Below are 23115 nucleotides of genomic sequence, written 5' to 3'. Positions count from 1 at the left end.
GCTTTGGAAGTCTTTACTAAATCCGTTTAATTCACAATTAAATACTTGAGACTCCATGTTACCCAAAAAGTAGTACATTTGAAAATAGTATATTTGTTGTCTTAAACTGTATTGGCCACTTTTACTTTTTGTGTTATAATAAACTCATAATATGTATATAAACATTTGAATATCCACAATGGTGAGGGTATAATGTAGTGGTTTATATATAATTGTCTCTCTATATAATTTTAAATAGATGAGAAAAAATTTTTCTTAGTATAAATAAAAATATACATATTTATGTTCGGGAGAGTTTTCAAATAGAGTTGTCTTGATTTGATATTATCTGAATAAAAATTATGAATATCGATTTCCAGATTATTGAAACCCTGCACCTTGTCATGGTGTATCCTAAAAATAAATTGAAGTACAATTTAGTCTTTATTACTTTTAAAAATATTACTGACTGTGGTGCCTGGGTGGCTCAGTGGGTGAAAGCCTCTGCCTTCAGCTCAGGTCATGATCTCAGGGTCCTGGGATCAAGCCCCTCATTGGGCTCTCTGCTCAGTGGGGAGACTGCCTCCCTCTCTTTGCCTGTCTCTCTGCCTACTTGTGATCTCTCTCTCTGTCAAATAAATAAATAAAATCTTTAAAACAAAAAAATAGTTACTGTCGGGTTAAAAATTATAGTAGCATTAGAAATTTAACAATGAAAAAATAATTTTTTAAAATGATGGGAAAAATAATGAAATGCATGCTAATTAGCTCTTATGATGTTATATTTGAAAAGAAATTAAAACAAAAAATAACAAAATAAAATGAGACCTATCTGTCACTGTGGTTATAAGCACATAATTCTCAGAAATAATCAAGAACTATGTAAACCTCTCCATGTGATCTTACTATTCTTTTTTTTTTTTTAGACAAAACAAACAACCAAAAAACAAACAAAACCCATAAAAACCCTTAAGAAGAGTTTTCTGGTTTATATTACATGGGCTTAGACGGTTAAAAAAAAAAAAAAAAGGAATATAAACACAACCAATTTCTACCTCAGCAACAGAGTGGCAAGAGATACAGACAAATGGATATAAGAAGCAGAGACTACAGATCAAATTTGAAAACCAGATGGTAAGAGAAAAGGGAAGAAATTTTTATGAATTCACTTAAAGACCCAAACACCAGGTTTGGCTGAAAACAATGTCAATCTTGGATGTGTATTAAATGTTATCAAGAGCAAAAACTGAAATTAGTGACTTGGAATTGCCTCAAATTATAAATCATCATTTCTGCTTTGGTCAATTTTCTATGAACTCTGTATCAGCTCAATGATTTTAATCAGTGTAGTTCTTTCAAAAATTGTTACTTTTAAAATTAGAGGATGAAACATACTCTGGTATGACTATTTGATCTTAGATGTATGTAAATAATGGTTTACACATTCCATCATTATATTACCCTATTTGAAAATTCCACAATATTTTCTAAATGTAGCATAAAAACACCTGTCTGAATACACACACACATTTCTCCTTCTTTTAGTGAATTTGTTACCAGTTATCTCTTTTGCAAGCTGAATGATAATTAAGGTGAGGAAATAACTGACAAAACTAAGATAAAGAAGTGGAAAATTTTTAGAAACATCAGTTGTAAATCTTATTTAGCAGTGACATTTCTTCCTCAATTTTTATGTAAATATATGCCTTTTCCTAATTAATCTGGACAGTTTCATCCGAAGAGCTATTTTAACAGAATATAAAATATATAAAGGAAATGTACAAACTGTCAAAATTTATTACCATGTAAAAATAGCTATGAGATTAAAAACTGTTCATAATCACTAACACTGCAAATAGATATGATTATAGGGTTGGGCATAATATTTTGGGTATTCTCTTTCTTGTTGATTTCTGTCTTATAAGGAAATTGCAATTTGAAGATTTAAAAATGCATATTTTTAGCTATATTATTAAGGGGTAAGTTTTAGGGAAACAAATGATTGTGCTTAAGAGGCTTTAATAACAAATTGACTATTGCTTTCTCTAAGAAAGATGTTACATCCTTTCATGATCAAGTGGGCTGCCATGAAAACAAAGTGGGTTTTCCTGATAAAGAGCAAAAAAAAAAACAAAAAACTTAACATAATCAATTACTGGAATTTTTAGACAAAATTCCTGGATTTTTCTCATAAACAATAGCCACTGGAAGCTCTTCTTTAATGTATTCATTAAAATTAGGCATTTTCTCTCTGTCATTTGTTCAGAATGCTCTGGGTGTAATGCAGTAAAAGATGAGTGATATCTAAGTTGGTGTCTAAGAGGAAGCAATGCAATGCCAACATAAAATGTATTTCTTTCTTTCCTCAGTTCAGAATGATGACGTACAATTTTCCCCCCAGAAGAGCAGAAAACACTTTTCACAGTATAGTCATCTACAGTATATAAAAATTATTTCTATAAAAGCCATATACACAGAAAACATCTCAGTGTTCATGATGAGATATGTTATAAAGATCACTAAAGGAATTGTTCACTTGGTAGTCTTTTTCCTCTCACTTCACGTAGGTATCAGAACTTCCAAAATCATGTGAACTCATTGAATACTTGCATAACACATCTGCTTTCAGTTACTACCTGGAGTTATAACTAAATTTCTTAGAAACCAGCTTAAACACATTAAAAGATATGAATAGCAACAACTGATTCCTTTAGTCCATCACCAAAGTTGCAATCCTCTGGATTTTCATAAAATGCCTGAAGATGCACATTTTGTTTCAGCCCTCTGGGCAGACACAAGGCCAAGAATAGATTGCCAAGATTTCAGATGCATTAATTCATAATTTACGACAATCTTCTTCTGGTACAACTTCCAGTATTATTTGCAATGTTCTTGTTATTCCATCTACAAAGAAATAAAAAAGAAATTAAACATGCACAGAACTGAGAAATGCGTAAAAACAGCAAAATGTGAATTATTTGGGGTTGAATACTGAAAACACATAATCGTCTATTTCGTAGAGCACTTTCAAGAACTGTTTACTTCATTAGAATCTCATCATGCTCAATTAATTATTTGTCACTTCTGTAACTTCCCATGATGGCTTCTCAGCAAGAATACATTAATATTTTGTATTCAAATAAGAACTTCTATTCATAAACCAGGAGGCTGAAAATATTTCAAGGCAATAAATAAAGATAAATAAATTTTTAAAATACACTTCTTATTCCCTTTGAAATTAGTTTATTATTTTAGTACCTATGAGATTATAAACAATTCCTCAGAAAAATCAAAAGACTCATACTACAATGTCTGGCCTTAAACTTGTCACATATTACTGAGTAAAACACATTATGTCCCAAGGCCTTATTTCCTCATCTGCAGAATGAGGGACTTAGGAGTGCCATCAGCAAGATAGAGGGCTAGGAGGTCCCAACACTTGCCTCCCCACAAAACAAAACAAACAAACAAACAAACAAAAAAAGACAAGGGGAACCAAAAAATACACCAAGAACAATAAATAAACAGATATAAACTGAAGATAACAGATCAGGGAAATTCTAAACAACAAAGAAAAGGGGGCAAAAGTCTGACAGAGCTAAAACATTGAGGATGTCTGCCCAGAAAAGTAAAGAAAGAATTTTGCCTGCATCACGCCAACCCTCAGTCAGAAGCTGGAGAACTCCAGCAAGCCTCAGTGTTGTGGATGTATGCAGCTTTTGCTACAAAGGTCTTCCACGGTCCTCCTCAATGACACTGGTCCCAGCCGATGGAGTAGCCTGGAGTGCCCCCACTCTGCATCTGGTCCCAGAGGCTGGGGCTGTTGCTGGGGTCTTGGTTGTTGATGTGACCATTCTCAAGGACTGGCTGCCACAACACATCACTTATACAAGACTGGAGATACTACTATTCTTTGCCTACTCCAGCCCCAGACTAGGGCTTTGTCCCATAATTTCTGAGGCAACCTCTCCTCACTTGAGCCCTGCCCTCAGGATCCCAAGTTACTCTTTGGCTGTCATTTTTGGGACTGTGCTACTGTCACCCTGAGCCCTCCTCCAACAAGACTCTGAACCATAATTACTGAGACAGTCTGTTACTGTCCTGAATCCTCCCCTGGGTTCTAGGTCCCCGCTCAGACTTATCATTGCCAGGGACTGCCACTACCCTAAATGTCACTCACTTAGTATGTCCTGAGTCATACTTTGCCTACTATTATCAGAACTGTGCTGCTCTAAGAACCCCCATCTCAGCTCAAGACTCTGAGCTGTCATTCCTGAGATGGACTCTGCTGCCCTGGTCTCTGTCCTGTGGGTTCTAGGTCACAGTTCTGATTCTTCATTGTTATGGGCACTGACACTACCCTGGGCCCCACCTCTCAAGTTTCAAGTTGGGGTTCTGACCCATGATTGCTGGGACAACGCTACTACTGCCCTTGACCCTACCCTCCAGGTCCTGGGTTGCAGCTCTGAAATGTCATTGCCAGGTCAGTGCTGCTACTGTTTTGTGCCCAGATCCCTGGGTCCCCACATGTACCTTAAAAAGACCACTACCAGAGTTGTGCTGTTGCTATTTTGTGAGTGTCCTGGTGCCAGAATTGAGACTTTCACCCACATCCTTAGGCTATGCTACCATCGCATCTTGTTATTCCAGGACACTTGCCACTGCTGCATTCCTTCCTACCAGGATGAGTCATAGTGGCGAGTCTTTGAGACCCAGGTACCAGTTACATGGGATATTTGCATATTCTCACACTCCAGACATTAGTGTCAGAGCCACAGAAAGCACACCTATGCCCCAGGATCCAGGCACAGTGATGGTTTCATATAAACCTGTTCCTAGGATGGCAGCTCCAATACTGCTCTGAGGGCTCTGAGGGTCAGCATGACTGACCAAGGAGGGCCTGGCCAAGGAGGGACTCCTTAACTAGAGCTTCCTCCCATGGGCATAAATATCCCAGTAAGGCTATCAGCAGATTTCTCAGCAGAAAACTTGCAGGCCAGGAGAGAATGGGATTATATAGTCAAAGGACTCAAAGGAAAAAAAAAAAAAAAAAAAAGCTGCATCAATCAAGAATACTTCATCCAGAAAGGCTGTCATTTGGAAACAAAGGAGAGGTAAATACTTTCCCAGACAAACAAAAGCTGAGGGAATTTATAGCCAATGGACCCGCCTATAAGAAATGCTAAAGGGAGTTCTTCAACCATATGTATACTAAATGAAAATACACGAAAGTAGAAAATTCACTGGTTAGGATGAATCTATAGTCAAATTCAAAATACTCTCATGTTAATCAGAGAAGAAATAAATGAAATAGAGACAGAAAAACAACAAAAAAATCAAGGAAATTAAGAACTGATTATTTGAAAAGATAAAACTTTATCTAGATTAACTAAGAAGAGGATTCAAAAAATAAAATCAAAAAGAAAAAGGAGGGGTGTTTGGGTGGTAGTTAAGCATCTGACTCGATTTCAGCTAGGGTCTTGATCTCACGGTCATGAGATGGAACCCTGCATTGGACTTCACACTGGGCATGTAGCCTACTTAAGATTCTCTTTCTCCTTCTCCTTCTGCCCCTTCACTACCCCTTTCTCTCCATCTGTCCCCCTCTCAAAAAGAAAGAAAAGGAGAGAAAGAAAGAAAGAAAGAAAACATTACAACTGATACCACAGAAATACAAAGGATTATGAGAGACTTCTATGAACACTTATATACCAACAAACTGAATAACCTAGAATAACTAGCTAAATCCTAGAAACATATGCTCTCCCAAGATTAAATCAAGAAGAAATAGAAAATCTAAATAAACCAATATCAAGTAAGGAGATTCAATCAGTAATAAAAAAAAAAACCTCCTAACACAGAAAAGCCTAGGAATAAATAGTTTGTGCTGGTAATTCTAGCAAACCTGCAAGGAAATACTAACACTAATCCTTCTCAAACTGTTCCAAAAAACTGTAAACGAAGAAAAACCCCCAAACTCATTTTATGAGGTCAGCATTATGCTGACACCAAAGTCAGACAAAGACATTATAAAAAAAAATCATATGCTTAATCTCACAAAACAAACTGAGGGTTGCTGGGGGGAGGGGGGTTGGAAGAAGGGGGGTGGGGTTATGGACATTGGGGAGGGTATGTGCTTTGGTGAGTGCTGTGAAGTGTGTAAAGCTGGCGATTCACAGACCTATACCCCTGGGGATAAAAATATATGTTTATAAAAAATAAAAAAATTAATAAAAAAATTCATAGACCAATATTCCTAATGAATATAGATGTAAAAATTCTCAAAAATATTAGCAAGTAAAATTCAGCAACACAATACAAGGATCAAATACTTATAGTCAAGTGAGATGTATCTCTGGGATGTAAGGATGCATTAAACATATACTGGAAGTCCTAGCCAGATCAATTAAATAAGAAAAATAAATAAATGGCACTCATATCAGAAGGAAGGAAGTAAAATGATCTCAAATACAGAAAACCCTACAGATGGGTGATCTCATATACAGAAAACCCTAAAAACTCAACTAAATAAAAACTATTTTAACTATTAACATGAATTCAGTAAAATTGCAGGATACAAAATCAACATATACAAATCAATTGTATTTCTATAGAGTAACAACAAATTATCTGAAAGAAAAAGTATGAAAGCAATTCCATTTACAATAGCATTGAAAACAATCAAATACTTAGGAATAAATTTAACCAAGGAGTTGAAAGACATGTATTCTGACAGTTGTAAGACATTGATAAAAGAGATTGAAAAGATAAAAATAAATGGAAAGATATGTCATGTTCCTAAACTTGAAGAATTAATATTGTGAAAATGTCCACATGACCCACAGATCTAATGGGGTCATATCCAAATAATCTACAGATTCAATGCAATTCCAATCAAAATTCCAATGATGTTTTTCACAGATATAGGAAAAAGCTATCCTAAAATTAGTTTGGAATCCCAAAAGACCCTGAATAACCAAAGCAATCTTGAGAAAGAAGAACTAAGCTGGGGGCATCTCAATACTTGATTTCAAGCCATATTACAGAGCTACAGTAATCAAAACAGTATGGTACTGGCATAAAAAGAAGCACATAGAGGAATGGAAAAAAAAAATATATATATATATATATATATCTCGCCACATGCAAAAGAAACCTTAACTTGTACCTGTACCTTACATCATTCACAAAATGAACTCAAAATGGATCAAAGATTAAAATGTAAGACCTGAGATCATAAAATTCCTAGAAAAAAAATAGGAGAAAAGATCCTTGACGTTGGTCTAGGCAATGATTTCTTGGATAAGTCACCAAGAGCACAGTCAACAAAAACGAAAATAAACAAGTGTGACTATATTAAACTAGATGGCTCTGCACAGCAAAAGAGACAATCAACAAATTGAAAAAAACAACCTACTGAATGAGAGAAAATATTCACAAATCATGTCTGATAAGGGGATGTTATCCAAAATACATAAAGAACTCATACAACTTAATAGCAAAAAATAAAATAACCCAATGAATAATGAGGAAAAACTTGAATAGACATTTTTTCAAAGATTATATACAAATGACCAACAGGTATATGAAAAGATATTTAGCATTAGTAATCACCAGGGAAATACAAATCAAAATCATAATGTGGTATTACACCTGGCAGGATGGCTTTTATCAAAAAGACAAGAGATTACAAATATTGGTGGGGATGTGAACACTATTGGTGGGAATATGAATTGCTGTAACCATTACGGAAAACATAATGGCAGTTCCTCAAAAAAGTAAACATTGAACTACCTATGATTCAGCAATTCTATTCCTGGTTATGTGTGCAAAGAAGCTGAAGTCAGTATCTCAAAGGAGTATCTTCACACCTAGGTTAACCGCAACATTATTCACAATAGCCAAGATACGGAAACAAGCTAAGTGTTCATCAACAGACAAATGGATGAAGAAGATGTGATTATGGAATATATTCAGCCATGGGAAAGAAGGAAATCCTGCCATTTGCAACAACATTATGCTAAGTGAGATGCCTCAGACAAAGACAAATATTGTATAATACCACTTACATTATGGAATCCAAAAAATGAACTTGTTAAAATAGAGAGTAGAATGATGATTACCAAGGACTAGAGGGTTAGGAAATTGGGGAGATGTTGCTTAAGGGTACAAACTTAGGTATGGAGATATAATGCACAACATAGTGACTATACTATATAATAAATTACAAAAATTGCTAAGGGACTAAATCTGAACCATTCTCAACACTAAAAAAGAAATTATAAATAAATGACATTATAAAAGGTATTAACTAATGCTAGTGTAGTAATCATGTTGCAATATACAACTATATCAAATCAACACATTGTACACCTTAAACTTATATAATGTCATAATGGAAATCATATCTCAATGAAAAAGATAACTGAGAGAATAAGAAGAAGGGGCTTGAACTAGAAAGTAGTTCTCGAAGTATAATCCCTGGACTAGGAATATGAGCATAGCCTGAGTTATCAGAAATGCAACTTTTCAAAGTGCTATATCCCAGACCTACTAAATCGGAAACTGAAGACAGGGCTCAGAAATCTGTGATTCTGCTAGACACTAAAATATAGAAACCAGTGGGCTGGATCATTTCTAAGGTCATTTTATCTTGGCAGCCCTAGAACTCTGCGATGCTAGTTTCCCAGAGTTCATTCTTGTTCATCTCTAATCTTTGTAATCAATCCTTACAGAATCTCCCTAAAATGTTACTGATCCTGGAACCTCTGGAGCCTATCATCTTAACAGTTTCAGACCCACATCGTCTCTCATCCAGACATGCAGTGTTTCTCCTCTTTCATGACTTGTCACCTGTAATGGTCCCTTTCAAGCAGTATTTCACATCACTAGAAGAAGATGTATTTTTCATCTGTTGCTTTATAACAGTGTTCCCCAAAGTTGTTTTTCTCCACACACTAATTTTTATAACGCACATTAATTATCAAGAGCTCAGCACAGTGCAGGCAAGTGATAAACTCCATGTAAATCTTTCTTGAATATTTATTACAGCGTACTCTACACTGAGATACAGGTGGAACACAGGGAGTGCTCAAGAGTAATAAAAGTCCATGCTTACAGAAAAGGGAAGTGGTAAAATTATCTGAGATAAAGAGATGGTGGAAAAGTAAGTATTAACCAATAGTATGGAATATGTGAATCTTGTAATACGAGAAGGAGCCAGGGCTATCTGATAGGTTGAAACAGTAGGAGATTTTAGGCATCTGCAATGCTGGACTGCAAAGCACTGGAGTTAAGTTTATATTCTCTCCATCTCTTCCTCCCTGAACTAATCGCTAAAATGACTGACATTTGAGTATTTGTGTGTGTGTGTGTGTGTGTGTGTGTGTATAGTGTGTGTGTATGAGAGACTATTCATGCATGTATCTACTGAACAAAAGCCTTTTCTGAAAGCCTGTTTCTGTGTTCTGAGCCCCTGTCCTTTGCTTTCTTAGATATCTTCCTTACCCATGTCACAACACTACATCAGCTCCAGAGAAACGGTTAGCAACTTAGAGATCTTGAAGCTTTGCTTGTGTGACATTCTTCTTCACGAGCTTGATTTAGATCTTCTATTCAGCAGCACATATGGGACCAAAGACTCTGTCTTCTGGTTCTCCACACCCTTTCTCTTCTTCCATGTTCAATCAGTCCTATTACATTCTCTCCTATGACTTTCCTATGTTCTCTCTTGGGATCTCAAGATTTGAAAAATTCTCATTGTGATGGAGGTTTGGCCACAGTGACAGATTTTGGCCCTGAGTAACCTATTGGAACTATACCAGCTTTTTCTTCCAGGTCATCTACAGCGATGGGGTCAGATAGTGGTACTCAGCAGACACAAATAAGCCTCTGTGGAAGCTTCCTGCTTGCCCAGGAGAAATGTGGTGCATGTGTTATTCAACTGCATCCACGCTCATATAAACGTCTTGCCTGGGAATAATCAACTCCATGATACTACATAATATATATAATATATAATATATATATATTAACTATTTTATTTACTTTTTATTTACTTGAGAGAGAAAGCAAGAGAGAGAGCACAAGCAAGAGGAGGGGCAGAGAGAGGGGGAAGCAGACTTCCTGCTGAGCAGGAAGCCCACTCAGGGCTCAATCCCAGGACCCTGGGATCATGACCTGAGCCGAAGGCAGACGCTTAATTGACTGAGCTTCCCAGGCATCCCTCTATGATACTATTCTTTTAAACAAAATTGAGCCAATGAGTCTACACTCGATGTTTTCAGTAACTGCAAGGTACAAGACCAAATAGTAATTGCAGTATTTTTAGCTTTACTTTTCAGTAGTAAAGTAGTTTTTGAAATCAGCTCAAACAATTGACCTTGCAAAATCGGATTTACCCAACCACACTTGGTACAAGCACAGGATCTACAGCCAAACTGAGTAACTCTATGAAGTATTAGCACAAAACCAATCTTCCCCACAGGTCATAGTTAAAATAGTCGTAGGTATGTTGTTTTTCTATTTTTTAAAAAAGGCTTCCAAACCTTTTTACATGTATGGTCTCCTTTGATCTTTACAATGAAGATGGTTTAGGCCCCCAAGAGATGTAGGCAAGCTTAATTAATTTAAAATACTGCACTGCAGACTTCGTGAAGAGCCAGTTGAATGCACTCAGGAGCTTCCAGTGCGGAATCTCTCATAAGCTAAGTTACCCATGATACACCATTAGCATCATATGCTGTCAGGACCCCGGAATTGCAAAGTCATTGTCTACAGAAATGGACTATGACCATTTTGCTGGTGCTCCCCAGTATGATTCTTTGTCATCACAGATGTTGCCTAAACACAGCTGTCCCCCATATCTTGTTTTATCAAGAGGGACCGACTTCCAGTCATCCCACTCATCTCAGCTGTGACAAGGTCTGGCTGGTAAAGGGAGACAGCCAAGCCAAACACCTACTGCAAGCCCTCACCAGAGTTTTCCAGGTCTAGCTACCTCCATGCATGTGAGTATGTCAGTGGGGTGTCCGCCCCAATTTTCCTTGGGTGAGAAACTCATGCTTCTGTAAATAAATAAATACCTAGAAAAATTCACTACTCTGTCACAGATGGCAGAGAACTGTGTTCTGTGTATCTGACTATTCCCTTAAGAGCACATTTTCTCCTCACCCTAGGAATGCTATCAAACAAACCGTGGTTCAATACTGGCATCCTGTGGCCAGAGAAATTCATCAAATCTCGGAAAATCTCAGATCCTCGGTTCTGAACTTGCCTGGCTATCTGTACCAAGCAGCTCTTCACCATTTCCTGAAGGCTGTTCATCTGCTTCACATTGTTTGTGAAAGCCCCTTAGGTGAGTTATGTTTTGATCAACTCTCATTTCAGAAGGCTAATGCATTCATATACATCAGGGTGAAAAAAAAAGATAATAGAAATTCTAGAGACTGTTACCCAACAACACCAACAAAAATCTAATATGAAATCGCAGAAGCTCTCCAAGTTCACACTGAGCTTTTTCCTAACAAGGAGGCAGTTGGGAAAAGAGGCAAGGTGGTGGGCAGGACTCCGCTGTTCCGTGTGTCTATGTATGAGTGTTTTGTTTTGGCCAAAGGCGAGGAAACTACTTGCTATTGCAGCAATAAATATTACGAATTTTCTTTATTTTCCTACAAGAATGCTGCCTAAGAGGAAAATCAAACAAAATTATGGAGGATTGTTGTTTTTTGCTACTCGCTTTCAAGGCGGCTATAAAGATAAAGGGTTACAAGGCTCGCAATTTAAAGGCAGAATCGCCATGCTCCCTGGTAAGACTTAATGGCATTTTGAGATCCAAATAACCATTATGGGACTACTGCATCGTGGCTGCTTTCACAAACGGCCACACTAAATTTGGAGTCCTTGGAGATGTTTGAAACATCATTAGAGATGGAAAAGCAACAAAAACCTTCAAAATCACACAAGCATGGAAAACTATCAAAGAAGGATCAAGTATGAAAACTGGCAGCTGGTAGGCACTGACAAAGAAAGGGTGAAAAATATCTACATGGTAGTGATGGGAAAGGATGTTTAGAGTTGGCGGCCTCCCAATGGGAGGAGCACAATGCCTACTACGAGGGAGAAAGCACAGAACCTGCTCTCTCATCACCCTCTGCCTCCTCCTCATCCAATTCTAAGGCTACTAGCTCTCTCTTCATCAATTCACCTGCTCTCCATGGAGCTCAGGGGTTTCAAATGTCTTTAGCCAAAATAGGACACAGGCACCGACCTCGAAATGATGAATGCCAATCTGTTCCCAACATTGGTAATGAGGACAGCAATTCTCAGGATAGTTATTGTTAAACTAGATTCTTTTTTTTTTTTTTTTTTTTTTAGGAAAGCCTCTATATCTATTGCCTGCAACAGAGAAAATGTAACTAAAAATATTCCACAGATAACGAGTGTGATCTAAAAGGAAATAGAGATTAAATACCCTGCCAGACAAGCAGTGTGCCTGGGTTAACCTTAAGGAGCCCAACTAAGGAGAGTAATACCTCTTCAGGGAGTCAGTGTTGCTGGCTAGAAAACAAAATTCAGATATAAATAGTAGCATAAGGTCTAAAGATACCAAATACCAATTAAAAGCTAATGAAGAGTTGTAGCAAAATTCTATTTTAAATGGCTGACTTCTAAAGGAGTTTGGGTAACTCACTGGAGGGTCAAGAGATATATATTCATATTTCAGGGTTTTTTTGTTTTTTAGTTTTACTAAGTGATAATAAACACTGACATTATTTATTAGCAGTTTTACCATTTTACCAGAAATATCAGAAATCTCCCTGAACTCCATACTGGGCTTTTAAAAATTAATTATGTTTAAAGAAGTAAATTAAAATGAAAGATAAGAACAATAGTTGTTTTCTAAACTCACTAAACTCACCAAACTGACCAGCAAGAACATAGATGTTCTTCAGGCTACCTTTTTTTTTTTTTTTTACTTCTTTCTTGTCCCCCAGGCACCCACTTTAGAAAGAGCATGGACTTTGAAGTCCAGCAGATGTGGGCTCAAATCCTAGCTCAATGGTTTAAAATCTGTACACTTAAAAATAAATTCTGTATCTCTCTGAGTCCTGGTTTCCCACCAGGTATAGAAAGAACAAACAGTATCTCACACAGGGAACTGTGGAAGATGGGATGAGCTGATGTGAGTGAAAGGCCTCACTCAGCACAGCCCCTGACAGAGAGGCAGGCTTTCCACAGAGACTGCTCCTAGGCACCCTTTCTACCTACTCATATCCTGTATTTCCTCTTTCCCCAACTTACCTGGTAACCAAGCCCTTTGGGTTTTTCTTCTTTACCAGCTTTCACTTTCTCTTGGACCCTGCCAACACCGTCCCTGTTCAGACCCTTCTTCATCCTTGTGTAGGGTCACTGTGATTACTACCAATCCTGAGTCGTTTCAGTCTTGATCCTCTCTAATCCATCCCCACTGTACCCAGCATGATTTTTATAAAATAAAACACTACCTGAGTTTGAATTCTAGTTGGTCTACTTAGTATCTGCATGACTTGGAACAACTCACATGAATTCTTCCATGATATAACTCAAAAATCTCTAAAATGGGGATGAGAACTTTTGCTACCTCAGAAGGTTATTATAATGAAGAAATAAGGTCATATTCTGTGCTAACACACGGAAACCACACATTAATTGTGAATTGTTATTCTTCTCTTCATCGTTCTTTGCTGTTCTTATGACCTTTCTGTGATTTACATGCCTATTAAATAGGGTTGTGTCATAACCCTAATATTTAGGACCCCTGTGGGTCTCTGTCTCACTCCATGCCAAGCCTCATAATCACCTAGCAAATAGCATGTTATGATACAGAATCAATAAACTGAGTTCAACCCAAAACAAAAAATAAATAGGTTAGTAAGGGATTTAGGAAAGCAATTAGGTCATTTATAGAACTGCTGATAAAATTCTATCTAAAAAAGCTGTTCTCTTCAGACGTGATCAGAGTAGCTCAAACTAAATATGAAAGGACTGAGTAGCTGTACCCTAAACATCTTACCCACTTTCCATCTCCTAGTTCTAATTAAAATGCAATAATGTATTTGAACTAACAATTGCCTTACTTATATTCTTAAACTTTAAGGAGGGGAGGGGATGTACACACAGATGGGTTTTCTACAACACGGTCCCTCAAGAGGTCCTGAAACTGTATAAAAGTCTTACCTGACATTCTTCTAAACCACTTGGGTTTCTTGTCCCATATAATAAAGAGATAGTATGCAGGAACCCCAGTCAGAGTAATGATGAAGCCAATTCCTGTACTAAATGGGTCCGAATACAGGGAAAGGGCAACCATGAAGAGACACGTGAAGGAAAACAAAGCTGGGATGAACAGCGGCACCTGGAATAGAGCATAGGGGAAAAAAAAAAACATCACTTCAAACAGTTCCAGAGACAGAAGATGGATTCAAGAGAAGGACATCAGTCAAAGGATTGGATGATCCCCACTGGTCACGTGAGCAGGTAATAGGCACCATCCCAGCTTACCTTAACAGCAACAGCTTTTGATAGGGCACAGAGAATGTAGCAAACATACTCCCTTAAATTTTTTATAAATCTTTAAATAGAATAAAACCTGATGATAAACAAGTGTGTTTCATTAGAGATGTTTTGTTTAAATGGTTTGACTAGAGAAGTACAATTATGATTTATGTTTCTGATTTTAAAAGGTTGGCTCTTTGATAATTATGATTAGGATCTGCTTTAATGTAGAGTCAAGAGCACGGGCTGCTTGCTACATGTTAAAGCCTTACAGTGCATATTGATTTTCTGTTGGAGACTCACAATAAGAACTGACAGGAATAAAACAGACCAACTCCTATTCAACCGCTAATAAAGATGTTGCTCACATTAGACAATGGATGTAATTAGAAACAAATTCTGACAACATGACTGACAACATTATCTGTGTTATTTCTTAAAAGCAAATAAACAGTGAGGTCAAATCAATCCATGAACGTTCACGGCTAAAGGAGATTAGAAATATATTCGTCAGCTCTCCCGAAAGGAAATGCTTAGTTATAGTAAAGGGTATTCTATTAAGTGATACGTTCATACACCTTCACTTTCCTATGTAGTTACACTTTTATTTCTTCTAGAATATATAATGTAAAAAGAGAGCAATGTCCCAAGTCATAACATTTAAGAATACTTAAAACGCCCATTTTGTAAAGCAGCATCCTTTTTAGAGTTTCAGTTAGTGACAATTCCACACGGGTCTGACTCCCTCTTTCTCAGCATGGCTACCCACAATTACTTAGCATAAAGATAAAAATATCCCACACTTTGAACATATCAGGTCATTCGACACATCCAAGAAAAAGCAACATAACAAATGCCCAGTGTATCTACCCCTTTTCAGAGCTGTGACATACAGAGTTGAGTCCGTCACATAAATGCCAGGATGAATTATTTTTCCAAGCTCAAATAAATTCAACATGAAGGCACTACCTGCAAGGGTTAAACATTTTGTTCCAGAGGATGCTGCTCCCCCCCCAAGCTCCTCATCATCAAGTTATGACAAAGGGAGGACTAGGTATTAGAAGAAAGATTTATGTAAACCCATCAAGATTACTGAGGTTACCTTGAAAGGACGATGCATATCTGGGCGTTTGTATCGAAGATAAATCAGCCCAGCAACCGCCAGCCCAATAAAAAGCCACCTGGCAAAACTGAGGAAATTCAGAAGACTGTAGAGGTCCCCAGAGAAGAGCATTATCATCGTCAAAGGGTGCTAGGGGGAAGCAAGGGGGCGAGAGACCAGGCTGGGTGAGTTAAAAGAGAGCACAGCTGATAAAACAATCAAATCACTAAACATTATGATCATCTTTTTCATATGATATTTATACTGATAAACTACCGCAGTGATTAAAGCCTATATTCAACTAACTTCCTATCTATATTCTGCTCTTATACCCCATTACGCACCAGTGACGGCACGAGAAGGTCATCATCATTACCACTTAATCAGATGGAATGTCACATGGATGTTTAGTTCTTAGTTGTTTTTCATTTGAGAGAAGAGAACACGTTTTCAAAGAGTGAAACACAGGATATTCCATGACTTAAATTTAAAGGCCCAGAGATTGAGATGATTAGCAAATAGCTAATACAAAGAATCAAAAGGGTACCCAATTAGAAAATTTGCCAAGCCCTCTGTAAATGGTTACTGACAAGGCCTTGGCTAAGCACACGCATGAAACACAGCCACTTCGAGGTGACTCTGTCATCCCCTGAATGCAAAATAGTGACCTTTCCTTCCTCCACACTTACTCTCCCCGTGTGCTGGCCATGTGTGACCCTCAAGACCACAGAAAAGAATGGAGCTCAGAGATCAGCATAGCAAGTCTCTGCAGCTGCGCATGCCAAGGACAGCACGACTGATAGGAGAGGCTTAAAATGAAAGCCCTCTCCACCGAATAATACATTCTGTTCCCACAAGTGACGTTAACTTCCAGATTCCATGCAGAGAGTCTGCAGACTTTACAAAGAGATTTCAAGGAAACATTCTGAAACAGATTAAATGCATGAAACAAAATGTCCAATGTATTCTATGGTGTTCCTGACAGCAGAGTCCATTGGACAAAAATGTTACAAAAATAGTAGGTGAAAATGAATATAACATTGCCAATGGGTATTATCGGATTTTTATACCTTATGCAGTTTTTTTGTATCCCACGCTTCACAAAGACTTTGCTTTAAGAATTCTAAAACTCTACAATCTTTCACAATTCTACAAATTTCAGTTTGGGTGCTTTTATTTCTTCTCTTTAAGAGCTGGTCTCAAATACCTCACTTTTAATCATGGAATTCCTGCACTCTCTAGTACTTCAAGCAATTTTTTCTGTTAATTTTGCATGCATTTCCTTATAAGGGGCCTATGATACTGTGATGTACATCTAGGTGTTTGGGGACTGTGACTTTTAGCTCTACCTTCAGTACACAGAATTGGGACTCGTTGTTCTATATCGTTTCCTGAGTGGCTCTGGGTCACTGACAGGAGCCTAGGCAATCACTTCCCTTAGACCTCGCAAATTTCAACAAAGGCGAAAAAGAAGTGGTGTGGTTATTGCCCCATAGCATCAAATATGCATCGGAAATACAGAATAAAGGGAAGCGATGGAAAATATCCTGCATCCCAAACTCCACCAAGGTACACACAGAGCCAGTTCAGCAATGAATGAGAAAGTAAAGCACTATCTAACGTCTGCTTTGAAATCCTCCTTGCTAACCTGTTATTCAAGCTTATATCTAGGTATACTTTTTAATATGCATTACCAAAACAATAACAGCTGGCAGAGGAGTGTGCTTGCGGACATGAATCATGGAGAGGATTTCTGGAAGGTGACCCTCTCGAGACGCAACATAGAATAACCTGATGGGAGAAAAATGTGGGTGGAATTGACTGTATAATTGATCATTTCAAAGGGAAAAATCCAGAAATCTATGAGAAAACTTGCATCTAATTCGATACCAAATGGTTTGGCATTTCTGAGGTGATTACTTCCGTTTCATTGTTCAGGTAAGGCAGAGAATCATCAAGAGAAATCTGACTTCAAATTGTATAAAATCTGCCAACGTATTCTCTTATTCTTTGAGGAGAAACAATAGCAACGTCCGACTCAGCATGGCTCTCGCTACATATAAATAGCTCTGGATTCCTAGGATTGTACGTGCCCTATCAATCCAATCCAGCCCAATATACAAACACATGCACACATACATACACACATGTACAAACACAGACATGCCCATGTACACACACCATTTACATTTTTCTGATTGGATCTTAATCTTATGTTAAAATAAAAGGGACTTTGGCATCAAAACAAAAGGTATACGGATGATGGGGTGGTGATTTCTGGTGTCTCTTACTCTACTTTTTTTCTTGTCACCTTTAGAGAAACGAAAGATTTTATCACCAGAAATAAAATGCTGTTGTTAGACTCTGTAGACATACTGTTAAAAAAAGAAAGAAAAAAAGAAAGAAAGAAAGAAAGAAAGAAAGAGCAAAGCTCCACGCCTGGCTTCAGCATGGGCTAAGAGTAGACAAGCAGTGCCCTCTAATGGGCAGAATGGGACGTGCTGTTGCTACTTGGACCAAGACTTCGATCTTACATGTCTCTTTAAAAACAACAGGTTTGGAGGCACTATTTCTTTTCTTTTTAAACCTACCCTTATCACATCCAATCTCAAAAACAGAAATGCATTTCTGGAAATGCTTGAACTCACTCACCTGGAGACAGCAAACACACCACCATTCATGGAGCCAAAGCAGGAGAGGGCAACAAAGATCGGAACTGCTAATGAGAAATTTCCCAGTAGCCGCTCAGAAAAGGTCTAGTGAAAGACAGAACGAAGCAAATTAATGCTCTGCCAGAAAGTGGAATAAAATGAAGCAATTTAGGCCAAACTCGCTCTATGACTTCTATGACTTTCTTTTAGCCTGCTGATACATGTGTGTTTTATAGTTCTTCTTTTTGGTTAGGGTCAGACTAACTTCTTAGACAATAATCAAAAGCAAGTACCATGGCATTGCTTCTTGCAAAACTATGGGCAAAGGTCTAAACAAGCACCTTCTCTCCACTTTCAAAAAGCAACGATCCATTTATTGAATCTTTATCAACTGTGGTATCCACATTCTCTGATTCTGGTAAGTAGAAAAAGCTCAGTTCAGAAGTTCTCCTATTGGAGACAGAAATCCTTCGGCAAAATGCCTTCTCTGTAGCCTGGAAAGCCACATTTTGATAGTGAAATACAAACGTCCACTGAGAAGTATCACAGATACTTGTTTCTTACACCAGCCCTCCTGTTATGACACAGAAGTACCAGTGAGACATGACTGATGACTCAATCATTTATACTGCATACATGAGCAGTTCTGAAAATCTTTTGCTCCAAATAATCACAGTAGCTGAATGTCTGTTTATTGAGTCCCTTCCTCCCTCTCAGGTACTTGCCAGTTCCTTCTGTGGCTTCCTATAAAAAGACTAGGATATAAATACAAGTCTGGGAAAATCAAGCCACAGAAAATACGAAAGATAAACAACAAAACTTCTGGAATTTCCTTTTATGCCACGGCATAGGCAACACTGCAAATTTCCATAAAGGATGTATTAAAAAAAAAAACATACACACACACAAAAACTACATGGGATTCTTCGAGTTGTCCTTGATGCAGCCATGTAATTAATGGACCACATTACGCTCACAGAGTAAATGCTGCCCTTTCTACTAAGCTGAGATGATTGACCTGACATCAGCAAGCTCTGGACACTGGGTTTCTGGTAGGAATTATAGCTGTGGCAAAGTCTTTTTTTTTTTTTTTAATAGGGTGGACACGTACATAGGTTCACATGAAATGAGATAATTTGCTCCTTATGGGTATTGCCAATATGAGGTAATAGTGACTATTTTAAAAAGAACTGACATCTAGTGATGGGAAGTTATTTTTTCACCCTTCATTGTTATGGGGTCATGAATAAATGCCCCCTTACCAGCTAAGTTTTTATACAAAAAAGAAAAAAAGTATGTGTCACAGAATAACAGTCCGATAACATGAACTTTGAAAGCAAAGATGGTCCTGAAGTCAAATAAATTTTGGAAAATGCTGTAAAATTATGAGTATCCACTTCTTACAGAGCTAAATTGCACATTAGTATCCTTAGTATTCTGATAAGTGCTATAGCAATGACATCTGTTTAACTTTGAATAACTCAATATTTCCAAAAATTAATAATATACCATTACTGGTATTCGAAAAATATACTAGAACAAACAAATATATACGGTCATCCCTTGGAAATCCTTAAGTGGTATGTTGGGAAAAAAAGACTTTAAGTTAGCATTTGAAAAGTTTACAAACAGGAAAGGGTACAGAATAAATTACAATTTTCATGCCAAAAAATACCTTCATTTAAAGTCAGGAACTGCCCAACTGCCCACCTATCCTGAAAGTCATGTCGGAAGAACACTATCTTCCATTCAACATGCACACATAAAAATGTGTTTTCAAGCATGAATATGGGGAAACGTTTTACACGAAATGGACAATGCAGAGAAATCATATAGGATTTGGGCTGTATCAGTTAAATGGAGTATGCCAAGGTGTGCCCTAAATGTTTTAAATGCTCATGATCATTCAGGTCAAGAAAAGATTACTGAATTTCAAAACACTTGCTGCTGGAGGGAACTACTATGAAATTGCATCAATTCATTAGCCTAAATTCAAATTGGCATTTTTCCAACTTGGACTTACCACCGCCACTGCATTGGAAAGCAACAGCTCCTCAGCACTAATGGTCGTAAAGTAGGCCACATTTGTTAGCACATAGCCAACGGTGACGATGGCCATGGATATACATATGGCAAGGGGGATGTTTCTGAAATGCACAAAGGAATTGTTTATTAGTCATCTTTTGTTAGTCATTCTCTGACAGCAAAGATGATCCGATAACAGGCTGATTCAAATAAAGAATAAAATAGTATGTATGATAATTACAGGCTCTGTTGGGTATGCATATTTTAACAGGGTGAAGTACTACAGAGTGCTTTGTAATTTAATAAGGTCATGGGACCAGGTATTTCATTTGTCTTGTCTGCTGCTCTACCCCCAGAACACATAGGTCCGTCCCATTCTTGTGCTCCATAAATGCTATAGCGTTTCTCACACTTGATCATGCATCACCTAGAGGGCTTGTTGAAACACAGTTTGCTGATCCCATCTCAGAGTTTCTGACTCAGTGGGATTTGCATTTCTAACAAGTTCCTCTGCAATTGAGCTGCTGCTGGCCAGGGACCCAAACTTTGAGAACCATGGGGCCATATACCTTTCAAATACTAATTTACTGTCTCAACACCTTTCTAATCCTAGACCCCAGGAAAGTCTTTCACATTCAGCTTTTCCCCTTCAGTAACTTTCTTATCAGCAAATAAGTTGTACATTTCTGAATGTATGAGAGCAAGATGTATCTACCATTCCAAATGATAGTAATGATAATTTTATATATAACACAAAAAGCACAGAAGGGCTCGCAATAATGACTTTGCACTGCCCTGCTGTGAGTTCAAAGGAAGCTCAAGATCATGAGTATCTATTAAAGCACCAGTGCAGATAATCCCATGAAATTAGAGGTGACATGCTGTGAAGTACATATGACCGGACCGTGCTGACACTCTGTGGCAGCCACAACTACCGGGCACAAATGCAATGTTATGTCTTCATTTAATGCACCGGGAAAGCCAGGAGTTACTGACCCTAATAATTTGATTCCATGTTACCGATACACATTACTTGCTTAACATAATCACCTCTTCAGACTCTTTCCAGTTCAAGCAACTTAAACCTTCAGCTCCCTGCACAAAGGCTGATGGGTTTTTTAGCCATACAGCTTATCGGCCCTCATGGAGCCTTAACCCTGCTGGGTGCCACTAATGAAGACCTCAATATCATTTCTTCCAAGATGAAAATATAGTTCAGAACTGGGGGGCGAGGGGGGGAGGAAGAGGCACAGCCTGCCTCACTCCCCAAGCTGGGTATGTTTAGGACACGAAGTCCCAGCTCATTATGCTGAACAGCACTATCCCCTGTTGAGAACGGGCAAACTAGTCAGTCAGCAACTGCCATTCATTATGCTGCTTGGAGCCTGACACTTCCCCTGATCCCCAAAGCCTTAAGCCTTGATAGGGAAACACATCGACCTCTAAATCCTGGCATCCTAATATAAAAGTAGCAGATGTTCCCCTTCCCCAGTGTGAAGAGGGTCCTGTGGAATTTTCTGTTAACACTATAACATGCATTGCTAGTTGTGATTGATAAATGCTAAATTTAAGGAGAGGAAATCACCAGGCCAATTAAATACAAAGGAGTAAGTGGCATAAGCATATTAAAGATGAATTCTGTTTCTCTGAAAGAAAGATGAGATGTAAATGCAAAGGGCTAAGAAGGCAAACATGAAGGTACATGTGCAGCTTTTCAACCACTCGCAGTATTATTTTAAACTTAAATTTAAAAAATTTCTGTTTTTATAACATCCCAAATGGTGTGTTAAGCTCCTTGTCTGGAGGAGAGAAGCAGAGAGGGAGAGGGGGAGAGAGAGAATCTCTATTCCTTGCAAGGATTTGGGATTAAGAAGTGTAAAGTTTCTGTTAATAAAAACTGAGGTGACATTGTTAAGTGCAGTGAAGCAACTAACCTGTCCGGGACAGGCAGTCCTGTCACATCGTACGGTGGTGCAAATTAGCAGGGACAAGTCAGTCTGAAACGTGGGCTGTGGCCCTCCCAGCAAACTCTAGCCTCCGCTCAGCTCTTCCAAGGAAACCTCCCTGCTTCCTGCTTCAAGATTATGGTACATCTGAGGGAAGTTTTCTAAATTGATTTTAGCAGAAGGAATCCTAAAAAAAAATCCAACTTTTTTTTTTTTTTTTTTTCTCCATTTGTCAATGACAAAAACTACAGCAAATAGCTGCTGCCTTTTACTTGGTGGCTGTTATGTGCCGGATATTTTATTAGGTACTTTCCATATTTGCCTCATTTAATCTTTGGAAAAGGCTGTGAGTTAGGAGCATCATCACCATCTTAATATGTGAGGAAATGAAGTCTTAGAGAGTCTAAATAGCTGTTTAAGGATATACAACTGGCAAACGGGAACCCAGAAGTCAGCTGATCAATCCTCGCGGAAGTCACAGCATTTTAACCATGAAAGCGTACTCTCTTTCTCTCCCTCTCATGCGTGTGGATCCTCAATCTCTCCACTCTTAATTTTCAGAGAAATCATAACTGTTGAATATGCTTACTGCAAATCTCCTAGCAAGACAGTATTTCTCATGTAGTCACTGAAAATGCAGTTTTATTTACCATAAAGGAGGAAAAAGAGTTATTCCATGATTTTCATCATTTTTCTGCATGACACGAGCTGTAATGTCAAGTGAATGTTTTCAAAAGTTTCAATTTTTAGAAAAGGGTTTTTGTTGTTTTGTTTTGTATTTTTATTTTTTATTTTTTATTTTTTTGATTTAAAAGACAACAGAAGCTCACTTAATAAATTTCCCTGGACAGTTTTTGCAGGAAAGGAGGAAGAGCAG

The 23115-nt window shown here is 37.8% G+C and overlaps 1 protein-coding gene across 3 annotated transcripts in view; it reads right to left on the bottom strand.

Moving 5' to 3' along the window:
- Positions 1-581: 581 nt before the first annotated feature.
- Positions 582-23115, bottom strand: part of SLC7A11 (solute carrier family 7 member 11) — a 76475-nt gene continuing 53941 nt past the window's right edge. The window contains exons 7-12 of one of the 3 annotated variants that reach the window (XM_044268082.1): positions 20291-20414; positions 18269-18372; positions 17311-17407; positions 15617-15766; positions 14197-14374; positions 582-2883 (exon numbers count right to left, since the gene is read on the bottom strand). In XM_044268082.1, the coding sequence (XP_044124017.1) occupies positions 2816-2883; positions 14197-14374; positions 15617-15766; positions 17311-17407; positions 18269-18372; positions 20291-20414 (721 nt within the window). In that variant the 3' untranslated portion in view covers positions 582-2815. Of the gene's footprint in view, positions 2884-14104; positions 14375-15616; positions 15767-17310; positions 17408-18268; positions 18373-20290; positions 20415-23115 lie in introns of those variants that run through there. The other 2 variants (XM_044268081.1, XM_044268083.1) reach the window with 2 other exon arrangements.

The sequence above is a fragment of the Neovison vison genome, chromosome 11, assembly GCF_020171115.1.
Source record: "Neovison vison isolate M4711 chromosome 11, ASM_NN_V1, whole genome shotgun sequence".
NCBI classification, from domain to species: Eukaryota; Metazoa; Chordata; class Mammalia; order Carnivora; family Mustelidae; genus Neogale; species Neogale vison.
This window is presented reverse-complemented; position numbering and strand designations above follow the sequence as displayed.